The 12221-nt window shown below is 45.8% G+C and overlaps 1 protein-coding gene across 4 annotated transcripts in view; it reads right to left on the bottom strand.

The window, feature by feature from the left end:
- Nucleotides 1–994: 994 nt before the first annotated feature.
- The window catches only part of GRIA1 (glutamate ionotropic receptor AMPA type subunit 1), a 118885-nt gene continuing 107658 nt past the window's right edge, over nt 995–12221 (bottom strand). For 3 of the 4 annotated variants that reach the window (XM_040077928.2, XM_058422432.1, XM_040077929.2), the window contains 2 exons: nt 5815–5949; nt 995–3863 (listed from right to left, as the gene is read on the bottom strand). In XM_040077928.2, the coding sequence (XP_039933862.1) occupies nt 3675–3863; nt 5815–5949 (324 nt within the window). In that variant the 3' untranslated portion in view covers nt 995–3674. Of the gene's footprint in view, nt 3864–5814; nt 5950–12221 lie in introns of those variants that run through there. The other variant, XR_005703118.2, reaches the window with a different exon arrangement.

The raw sequence follows: 12221 nt of genomic DNA on the forward strand, positions 1-12221 counted from the left end.
CACTTATGGATGCTTGGAGATCCTCTAACCTTGGCCCTGTGGGATGCCTGGTCAAATGGCATTTCCGTGTCTCAGCTTCCCCAAATGATAACTGGGAATGAGGACATAGGAAGAGGAATCCTTCCACACCTGTAACACCAAGTGCTCCACAAGAGCAGGACATTAATGAGTGCAGTTTACCTCAGTAGTTGTCAATATTTGCATATATGTACAACACCCTTTAAATCCTCCTCTTTTTCGCCCCTTAACAGGCTTTTGGATGAGGAACTCAGCAGGCTGGTCATGTGAAAACTGAGTGAGAAGCATCTCAAATGTCCAAGCCTCTGAAACAGCATGGGAGCTCCTAGGAAAGCTGATCCTGGTAGGGATTTTTGGACCAGTGCTGGTTCTGAGTTTTCTCTGAGCTGGATATGTCTTCTCTCTCTGCAAAAACAAGCTAAAATCCTCTAATAGCCCTCCTCAAAAAATAACCCCACAAGACTCCAAACAAAACAAAATCATTAATTTTGAACCCAATGATTATTTAGTTCCCTGACTCTTGGGTAAATATTAGATAGATTCCCAATTTCAACCTGAAGCAGTTTATTCGGCTGCTGTTCACAAGTCAGACACAGCAAAAATCAAAGAAATCTCTTTTGATTCAGGTTGGGTAATATTGCCTGAGGGGTAACATCATTTTCATTTCCACACATCCAGCACTGGCACAAAACGGCATGGACAGGTATGAGAAATGGATCATGGATCCTTGGTTCTAAAATTCCAGCTGATAGTTTCCTTTCTTTGTGTAAATAAAAATTACCAATAAAAATATCACTTGAAAAAAAAGAGAACGTGAAAAGAAAAACACCATTGCATTTGATAAAGCAAAATCCTTTGCAGTACTACCAAAAGGAAAAAAAAAAAAAAAAAGAAAAAAAAAAAAAAGAAAGAAAGAAAGAAAGAAAAAACCAAAAAATAGTTAAAACAAATATAGCTGTTAAATAAAAGATCCAGGTACCAAAGAGCAAAATTTAATGAAAGCCAAAACTGTTAAATATGGAATCCTGTTGAGAAAAAATGTCAATGTCTTTAAGAGTTTTACCATTACTCTATTTTTAAGAAAAGTGTAGTAAAAATACATATTACAAGTTTACATTTTCCACGCTTTTGTCCTATTCACTTATTTTTTTTTTTTTTCTTTTCTTTTTTTTTTTTTAACCCCTCCTTTGATCAAAAGCCTTTGACAGCTGCATCTCACATCTTCATGTCTCAGGTGGCCAGTTCTAGCACTGCTGCTGCTCACGAGACTGCTGTGACCTGCTGCCATGGGGTCCTGGAGGAGGATGGGGCACTGGTGGGTACCAGTAGCCTATTCCCAACACACCGGCCCAGAACACAAGAGCTGGGTCAGGAGACTCATCTGAGGGCTCTGGACATGGAAAAAAGAACTTGTGCTGATAAGGATGCCTCCACTTGTGCTAGCGTTGTACCGAGCTGAGGTTAAAATTAAGAAAAGCAGGTTAAAAATAATGATAAACAACAGAAAGCGCCCTGAAGTGGTGTTTGGAGTGGCTGATAACAGAGTTCATGTTCAGCAATGAGAGATACAGATCACAATGTTCTCAGTTTTGGAGAGAAGAGTACATTGGCTGTGCCCAGGCTTAGGACCTTGATTCTGACTTGCTGGTCTCCAAATTGTCGCATGACAAGTGAATAAGGAGCAGATGCTTCAGACCAGGCTGGTGTTAAAGGTGGTAAATGTATTGCTCTGCACAGTCATACACTAATGGAAACTGGAATTCACTCATTTTCCAGCCTTACTTCCAGATTCTCCTCACAGACCTGTGCCAGTCATTTGCCTGCATCATTTTCTCTTCACCTGCCTCCCTTCTTTCACGGCTCCTCTCTTGCTACATTGCAAAAAACAGAAAAGAGTAAAGAAAATGCGAAAAAAGCAGCTCAGAATGCTCCAGTAGCAGCTCAGTCCCTGGACAGGGATTTGTCAGACTCTGTGAGAACCTCTGAACTTTTTTTGCCATCAGTGAGATGGGACCAGGCCAAGTGGGCTCACTGTGGCCCCTGCCCCACAGATCTCCCTCACCAGGTGTTCCCCTGGGAATCCTCCACTTGAGAATGTCACACCCCTGAGGTGTCTCAGGCCCACCAGGGTGGGAAGCTTTTGTCTGTCCATGCCAGAGACTCACAGAAGGAACCTTCAGTGTGGTTCTGGAAAACCATTCTTGCCCCCTTGCTCTCCAGGCCTGTGGCTGGACCCCCAGCTGCCTGTCTGGCACTGTGGGTTTCTGCAACACCAAGTTCGGGGTCAGCAGCTTGCTTTCCTGGCTTGTGGATGCTTCCCCCTCCCTAAGGATAGAGTGGGAGTCTGCTACGGTTGGCTTTGTACCCCGACAGGCCACGGCTTGATGGGAAGATTGAATGTGACCAGCACTGATGCTGCTGAATGTTGCTTGAGTTATGCTCTTGTAGGATCTCCTCCTTGGTTTGCTTCAGCAGTTCCTTCCAGGAATCCATTCTGGCCAGCTACCTACAAAATGTCCCTCTGAGTTAGAAAAGAATGGCCATAAAGGGATTTCAGAGCAGGAGGGCAGGGGTGTCCCCGTTGCAGCCCCAAGACTCGTAGCACGTTGCGCTGGTTATTGGCAGCTGTCTGGAGCTGGAGGTCTGGAGATGGCCTATCCCCAGCCCGAGGTGGTTCCCTTATGTGACCACCAGAAAGGGAGCACACACAGAAGCTAAGCAATGAAGAAATGGTTCACAATTGCTTATTAGCCCCCAATAACCTGGGCAGGAGAGTCACACGTGAGGGGAATTCCACATTCACTTTCCTTCTTCAGCAGCCGACCGTGATCTTAGACCAAGCCTCTGCTCCGGTCTGCCACTCTCCACTCCAGGCACGTGATTTTCCTCTTGGAGCTCCGCTCATCATCCTGGAAGAATTACTGCTATGTCCTCACGCTACCTGGGGTTTCCAAACTCACCCACCACTTTGCCCCCTGTGAAACAGCCTCATGTTTTTGTTCAGGTTTCTTCCTGCATCGAGTCCTTCCTGCTGCAGGGAGAGCCGGGGGCAGCTCTGTCTGCCTCGCTGCGATAACTGCACCGCCTGAGTTCCCCACAGAACGATGAAGGCAGAATCACGATGGACAAAAGAGGTCAATGCTGATGCCCTGCGCTGAGTTCAGCTTGCCACGTATATCGGTCTTTCTTTTTTTTTGCTGTTAGTAGCTCAGACACTGTGGTTTGCATCCCATACGAAACCAGATTGAAGGACTGAGCAGGGAAGGGGGGAAGGGCTGATGTTACCCTGACACCACAGGAATTAGTAAGAAAAAATATATATATTGCACACACTAAGACTTATTAACAACCAAGTTAAAACAAAATGGCGTAGTCCTCATTAGTGTTCCAGTGGTTCTTTGATCAGGGATGGTTCACGAGTCTGTAAAATCCCATTACACTCTCCTTATTGCAGTACAGACCTGTTTCTGTTCTCCTGCCAGTGGATCTGTTTGCAAATAAAAAGGGAAATTGATTTGATTTCCTTGAGAAGATCCATCCAATTGTCCCTTCTGTCGTCATCGTTTGTCTTGTTGGTGTTGGGTATGTTTTTTGGCTCTGGAGGGGTGGAGTTGGGCTGCCCCTGCTCTCACCCAGGCAATGGGTCAAAAGGCCAATTATAATCCCGTAGCTCCCAGGGACATGCCAGTGCTGTGGCTCATGCATGGGATCGTCTGCATGGATTTGGGGAAATCGTGGCTGACCACACGTCCATTTTCTCCACTGCCTCCTGCTGCAGCCGGCCTGGGAAGGGTTGATGTCTGTATGGCTTCGTTGATTGATTGCTGTGGGATTAAACAAAAACCCTTTTTAGGAAAGACGGGGGGGTCTCCCCCTGTCCTTTGCAATGTTGAAGAAATCACAACATTAACCAGTGTTGTCTTTCTGTTACTGTTCTCCCCTTCCTTGTCTCCATTCAGACTCTCACTTTCTGCATGTCCCCACTGCATCTGCTCTGTTCATTCACACCTCTTCTACATGCAAAATTAAATGTTTCAGCAGTATTTTGGGGTATAAAGCACCAGTGCCATATGCCAAAACCCTCCTCGAACTCTACAACATAAGAACAGTCATCCTGGATCTGAGCAGAGGCATTTTACACACTTCCCCCATAGAGATGCTACTGCTACTCCAGGGCTGTTATGCACGGTGGACTCTGACTCACTGCAAACATATGTTTAACTTTCCTCATGTGAGAACTAGAGCATGTGCCTATGTTTTTGTCTACAGCAATGACTGAGGTAACTAGGAAATGCAAGCCTAATTCAGGAAACCAAATTTCATCTCTGTTCCAGATACATCCAAAACATTAGTTTTCAGAGATCTAAGGGAACTGCCTGCTTAGAACAATTCAACTAAAAGATAAAGCCAATTTGGTTTCTTTGCATTCAAGCTACCCCCAAGGGTACCATCATTCTTTCTGGACTGAGATATTGAGGTGAAGAATTTTCCATAACAGATAAATCTGGAACAGCTATTGAGATATTGCATTCTGACACTTTTTTTGCAGTGCATTTGTGCCATACCTAGCTTTACAGTGGGCACAAATGATAATCTAATCTTTGTAGCTCCATGGACAGTATTTGCTCATGTTATTTTACCCCTGTGCTCAAGGTAGCTCTCCTTGCCTGTGGAACTTCCTTTCCCTCAATGTGAAAAGAACTGTAGCACATTTTCAGTGCATTAGAAATGTTATTATTGCTAACAAAATATTGAGCGTGCTGTGAAATGGCGACATAAACCCCAAAGAAGTGGTTGCTTATTTTCCTTTTGATTCTGGGTGAGTTTCGGTGAAATAAAAGCCTATTTGGATTTTTTGAAACTCACTGCATACTTCATATGCCCATAACAAATTCCATGCTCATGGGAGAAGTCAAGATGAGGAAGACAAGGGATATATCACATATCCCACTGCCCCTTTGAACACCACGATATCTCTGTAAGGGATTGCCAGGATATACTTGCTCCACAGGTGCTGCTATCTCCCAGGATCTCAAATGCCTATCTCCAAGGCTCTCAAATCTAATCCACTCTTGACACGAGACTTGGAAATTCAGGCACACCATGCAACAGATCTCCTGGGCTATAGGAAATACGCTTCTGCAAGACCATGACAGGGTGGAGTTAAAATAACCATTACAGGAGACATTGGAGGCCAATTTCTCTCTAAGAAGACCCATAATTCTGGAATTTGGAGGCCCACATCATCCATTCCAGGGCAACAATGCTCTGAGCATGTATTGGTGTTGTCAGCCTGGAAATGGTGCCAGCAGGGTGCCAGCAAAGGGAACAACAGGATGTGAATCATTACTGCACTCCCCCAGTTTTATCTCGCTGTTAAGAGCCTGGGTTTGGGGATTTTTCCATATTGCAGCAACGGCTGTATCACACCAGCCCCAGCACACTTCATCCATGCTGCACACACATTGCCACAGTCTGCCTTCATTAATTTTAAGGAATTTAAATGTGTTTCTGTTGCCGCTAGTGCTGTGGCTTTGCTCTGTGTCTGGATTTTGAATTAGCATTCTGCCACATGTCTGATCTTGCATCGCTTCCCCACGACAGCCCACTTGACCCTGTTTCAGCTTCCTCAGATGGTCCTATTCCTTTCTAGCAAGTTGAGTGACACGGTCACTTCATTATCCCTATGTCTTGGCTTTCCACCCGTGGTCTGGGCTGCATCCGTCTCTGAAGGCAGCTTTGGAGCCGGGGGAGGATCAGAGAGAAGGTGTGAAAGGCCGTGGAATGGGTTGCCACCTTCATCCGCTTTGATTCACTTCTGGACTTGTAACAAAACTCGATTAAGGCAACCAGCATGGCGAGTCCGAGCCCACCGATGAGGATATAGAAAACCCCCGCCACATTGCTGAGACTCAGCGCGCTCGTCTTGTCCTGGAAGAAAAAGGAGAAGGGAGGGAAAGGAGGGCACACGGGAAAGGAGAACAACAAAATTAATATGGAATTGCTCTGGGAAGGATGCTGCACAGCATAGCAGTACTGGCATTACATCATCTTCCTCCTTAAATGAACAAGTGACATTTCTATGAGCATTTTTTAAATTTTTAATTCAGTGTCTAGTAAATCTAACGTTTCCCTCACACAAACAAATAAACATTTCCTCAGCAATGTGGCTCTTGTTAAAGGTTTGGGAATCTCTGTTTTTCAATCAGCTAACTTAAATGCTTGTTTTATCCAAAATGTCTAGTTTGAATTATTGATTAAAAGAGAAAAAAAATTTGAAGTTTTCCTCTTCTGTGACATTTGCTTGTCCCTGATGTCTCGCCTGAAATAACCTGTTCTCTTGGAAATGCTCATTCCTTCATTCCTAGATTGTTTCCCCCGCAAATTCTGTTGCTGAGCAACACATTGAAGTGGATGGGCTTTTTTTTTTTCCTTTTTCTTATCTTTTCTTTTTCAGTTCTGGGGTTGAGGTGGCACCTGAGCTGTCCTCAAAAACTCATTTGGTTTCTATGTAATAGGACAGTTATTTCATATGCAATCAAGACCTGCTGATGCATGTCTAAGCTAATTATTTGGTTGGCAATAAATAGGGCTATAAATGAGCTGCAACTTTTAGTCAGCAGCTACATTCTGATTTTACAATTGCCTAACGAATCTTATCCTCGCGGCTCTCTGTGGAGGAGACAAAGCTCAGAAAAACTAATTTCACTGCAAGGGAAACCAAGTTCCCACATCTAACCCTGACGTCACTACCTGCAGTTTTCAAAACCTCCATGATGACCATGTTGAGTTGGGGTGTGGGGATAATCTGGGCAGCAACAGCACCCCAAACCTGGCTCAGCTCCATGTGCAGGGCTCCTGGTTTTAGGCCAGGCTTTCTCTACAGTGAACCAGAGTCCCCAGCTCCATGCTTGCTGCTGCTCTGCAATATTGACTCGATACCAATTTGACAGCAGAGATTTCCCAGGGCCAGCCCAACAGCTCAGTGCAAATCTCTTGGGGCCACCAGAGCCTGAGCAGCATTGACAGCCCTGCTCTGAGGACGTGGGAGGAAAATTGCATGTGGCTCATTTGAGATGTAGCCACACAGTTAAAGGATGACATCGGTGCCTGTAGAAGTGTCTGCAGCTGGTAATGAAGCCTCTGCACAGTTCTTGGTGTTCTTCTCTGCTACTCCATGGACACATGGACTGGTGGGTGGCACAGCCTGTTCCTTGCCCTTGGAGGACAGTTGATTCACTTGCTTTTCTTGGCAGGTTTTACAAGAAACAACCCACAGTCTCTGGGAAGGGAGGGGATTCAGGAAACAGAGAAGGATGCTGGAGTGATGTCGAAAGGGTCCAAACTGGAACACCAGCATGAGCACAGAAGGTTTCAGTGCAGGGCAGTCTGCCTGACACTGGCACGGTCTTTCAGGCAATATGTTTTGCAAAGGATTCTGTCTTTTTCTGTATTAGGGTTTGATGGCAAGAAAAAGAAAAATCAACCATCAAGGCATGAAAACATCTCAATTTTCACGATTAAAAAACTTCCTGTAACAGAAGAGAACGCAATTTTTATTATTATTATTATTAGAAAAGTGGGTTCCAGTCGAATGCTAGAAAGATTTTTTTTTTCGTCTATTCCTCCTTCATCTGACCCACTGCCCATGCAAGCTGTCAAGCTTCTTCCCAGCTGGAGCTCTCACTGTGGGCTCTGGTACCATTGGGAGCAACTTTCCATCCTGAACTCTGCTGAAAGATGCAAAGGTTGTTATGGGGCCATCCCTGCTGAGTTTCAGCTGCTGGAAAAAAACTCCACAAATGTTCTCATTTTCTGTGCTTTACTGATTGATCACTTTGACAAGGGACTCATCACAATCACCGTGTGCTGGTGGAAAGGTTGGGTTTCTCCCTTGTACAACCTTCCTGCACTGCTCAGATTGTAATCTTGATGTTTCCCGTGTGCTCTCCGTAATGAGAGATTTCTGCAAATATCCTCTTAATTTCTGCAGCTTCAATATTTGAAAGATTATTTCCTTGGTCTTTTCTAATCTGCCTCCATGCAGTTTTCCCCCCAGGCTTGACTGTATATTTGTTCAGTCATCTCTTCTCTGCAGATTGTTGGGTGTACTTTTAAGCACCAATTGGGAGATGCTGGGAGTTTTTTAGTGGAGCTGTAGAAAAGCACAGCAATTACTCCGAGGAAACCGTGTTACAACATATCTGGTACTTTGCACTTTAAAATTCAGTCTGAAGGAGCTGCCCCAGCTTCAGGGAGGGATAAAAGCACTAAAAGGGGGCTGCCCTTCTCAGCATCCTAATAATTTTGCCTGGTTTCTTAACAAAATGTGGCTGATTAGCACATGCTCTCTGCTCAGAGGGAAGAATGGGCACAGGGATGCAGGTGGAGCAGCCTGCTATCTGTGTATTACTAAAAATTGCCAGCCTATGCTTCCACCTTGATTGAACAGAAGGGCGTAAATGTCCACCATATCAGGAACATCTAAGCTTTGTGCAAAAGGATGACACCGTAGACAAGAGAAAACCTATTGGTGCTCTCCTTCAAACAGATGCATCAGTGCAATCTGTACAATAGTCATTGACTTGCATCCATAGGTCCTTAGGAAATCTGCCTTCCTTGGCTCTCTTGGGCATGGGGATACACGAATTTCAGGGTTTGTTTGCCATGATATTTATTTCCACCCCCAGTCTGGGGTTCATGGTCCAATGAGGCACGTCCTCAGCTGGCTGCAGTGGCAGAGCAGTCTGGCAACCAGGAAAGGCTGCTGGTTCTTAATTCCCACTTTCCTGCTCATGCCAGCAGCAAAACAACCAGTAAGAGACAGGAGATGACCCAAAGCAGTTTCCTGCACCACCACTACAATTCATTTCGGAGCTGTTACGTTTTTCTTGCATTTACTTTGCCGTAACATTATTATTGTTATTGTTACTGTTATTACTCTTATTACTGCTGTTCCTATCATTACAGTGACAATCTGGGTGATCTGAACGTTGTCTTATCCAGGAGGCAAAAGAAAGCATTGAGAGGCACAGTGGTGGGTAAAGATGCAGGGAGGGAAAAGGCAGCATGAGTTTCACTTCTGCTTCCTTAGTAGGGTTTCTCCCAGGGGGCCAAAGGCAGTTTCCTGGGGCACTGAGGAATGCTGAACTGCAGGAGCACGGCTGATGGCACATCCTGCTACCACGAGCAGGATGAGAAGTGAAACTACTCCTGCGGTGATGTTTGACTTCTTGCTCATGCTCCTTTTAGTATCCTTTTTCTCCCTTCCCTCTCCCAGCAGGACATGCAGAGATGTTCTTTGGGCAGGATTGACATCTCGTTGCTCCCATCAGCTGCAGGACCTGACCCACATGAAGGGTCAAAAGCCCTGAGTGCCCCACTGAGGCTCTGCCTGCTGTTCCCATGCATGATCCTGCCCCAGTAATGCTCATAATAACAAAGAGTCCCAAATTATTCTATCTGCTTGAGAGGACACTCCCCTCCTCTGTGCTCAGGCTCTGTGACACCAGATGCTCTCCTGCAGAGCTGCCCATCACTGAACCAGCTTGTTAGTGGGAGTGTAAATGTCACTGCTCGTCTCCCGCAGCAGCAGAGCCCCGACGTGGGGGGAAGATTGGCAGGTGAAAAGAGAAAGAAAAATCCATCTTCCCAAAAGAAAATCCGTCTTCCCAGCCTTGTTGCTGCAGCAACCAGGCACCTTCCTGTCTGTTACTCTCAAACAGGGCATCGTGTCCATCACCCTCTTTGTCATTATTTAATCCTTGCTGGCTGACAGGCATTAGAGCCAAATTTTCCCAGTTTCCCAGCAGGGCTGGTCCCTTCTGTCACTCAGTGTGAGCAGAGCCCATTTGCAGCAGAGGGTGATGGCACCTTGAGTTGTCGCAGTCTCCAGAAGATGAGCTGTCCATAGGGCAGGTGGCAGCTCTGGAAGTTGAGCTTTTACCCCAAAAGCTTTAGTGGGGTAAGGCCTGAAGCTCAGCAGTGAAGGACATAGCATTGGCCATGGTCCTGGAGTGCTGCCAGGGGATGTGCAAGAGCACATGGATGGCTGGGGATGAGGCTGCTCAGCATAAGACACCTTTGATTTGAAAACCTGCCAATTTGCTGCAAAGCCAGGGCAAGGCATTAGCAGGATTTGTTGCTTTTAACAAAACCAAAATTCTTTCACTGGAGAAGAGGATTGGGAAATGTGTGTCTTTGATAAATGTCTTTTAATTGCATGACACACCTGGGTGTCCCGGAAAGCAGCTTGCCATCCTGGTCTGGGAAAAAACTTCCTTTCTCTCAGTGCCTTGCAAAAGCCCCAGGAATCACATCCATCTGCCAGAAAATTTAGAGTACCTTGTCATCACATTTCAACAACACAAGGCATCCCTTGCAAGCCCATTTCATAGCCTGCAAAAAGTCCATGCTGTTCTTCTTTGCAAAATCTGGTCCTTGTAGGGAAGTGCCTATTACAGTGTCTGCCTCTCTCCTGTTGTGGCAAGTGGAGGGAGCTTAGAAAAGCTGGGAGACAGGACCAGGAATCAGTGGATGGTTTCCAGCTATGTGCAGTGCTGGAGGGGAGTGTGTACAGAAAAACCCTGGGCCTGTGTGAAGGGGTGGCTGCTGCATGTTCACAGTGGGAACAAGAGCACAGGGACACTGCCTGGGATGTCCCACTGTCTGGCAGTGCAGCTGGGGCCATGGACTGAACATCCAGCACCTTGTGGGACACCATGACATATCAAAATATTCAGCAACGCAGGAGCGCTTGCCTCTGGAGTCTGAGTTCAGATCCACTAATAGATCCACTGTTTCTTCACAGGAATTTCTCTGGATGAAAAACTTGGTGGGCAATAGATAGGTGAACAGATTAAAACCAGGATGCACAGAAATTAGTACAGGCATGGAACATCATCTGGGATCAATGAAAATAAGCCTGGGAAACACCAGAAGTTTTGCTAGTCTCTGGCTAGAAACCTTGGGCACAAACCTTACATCCAGCTAGGCCCTCACCTCTCTTCATAAGCATTCATTTATCATTCTGAAAGTCCTCCAACTGCAAACTAAGCTAAGCTCAGCAGTAGACAGAAATGGGAAGGCTTTATCATAGCTGCGTGAGGAAAAATATGAAATAGCTTCCAACCTCTCCAGCTTAGTTCTGGACCTTGGCTGTTGAGGAAAGGTGAGTGTTCCAGCCTGCACTGAGGGATCTGTGCCCACCATGGGCAGGAGGGAACTGGGCCAGTGATCAACCCTGCCTGCCCTGCCTCATCCCTGGACCGTGGGCACCATGGAAAAAGGAGGGGGATGCTCATGCAGTAGATGGGCAGCTCAGCTTGTCTACAGCAGGTGAAAAAGAGCCTGAGAGACAAAAATGGATAGAACTTGGGTAGGCAATAGGTGGGCACGTTTGCCTGGCTGCAGTTGTGAGAACAAGTGAGCAATGCAATTTCTTGGTCTTTCTGTAGGTGGGAGAGGGGCCAGGTGATGTTTATGTTGATTTCTCTGACGTTTCATGTCACTCTTCTGTTGCAGACACGGTGCAGATGCTGAGAAAGGACTAGAGATGAGGTCCTTCTGTGTAACAGCCAGGATTCTTCACTGTGATCTTCCACTCCCAGAAAAAGCTTACACGGCTTAAGGTTTGTGCCTACTGATTTCACACATGGGGTTCCGAGCAGCTCTCATGACTCTAGGATCCAATCTCATTTATTCACATGTGATTCGTATGTGAGTGATTGTGTTTTCCAAGCACATGTAAATAACACGCAATCAATATTGAGGTCATATGATCCACATAAACCTATGTGTGCCAAACCTTCTCTTTCTGCCCCTATTGGTTACCCTACTGTGTGGAACAAAGCCCTACACCTACTTCTTCTTTGTATTGTTTCCCAAGAGAATAGTGATAAAGCACAGCATTGTAGGGATTTTGTTTTAAACTAAACTGATTTCACATCCATTTCCTCGCAGGCATTTTATTGGTTATGGAATTTCTCTAGCACTGGCACATGCAGGCTCATGGTGGAGGAATTATGGAAGCTGTGTCATGGCTTCAGTTTCCCAGCAGAAGTGATTACTTTTCATTCATATGGTGACTACTGCTCAGTTGGTTACCTTGCAAACTACACACACTCTACAAGTCAATCAGACTTTTGCCTGAGTGGGACCCATGCCATATTGTATAGCATGTCTTATAGAAGGGTTATTCTTGG

Source organism: Hirundo rustica, chromosome 14 (genome assembly GCF_015227805.2).
Source record: "Hirundo rustica isolate bHirRus1 chromosome 14, bHirRus1.pri.v3, whole genome shotgun sequence".
In the NCBI taxonomy this organism is placed as follows: domain Eukaryota; kingdom Metazoa; phylum Chordata; class Aves; order Passeriformes; family Hirundinidae; genus Hirundo; species Hirundo rustica.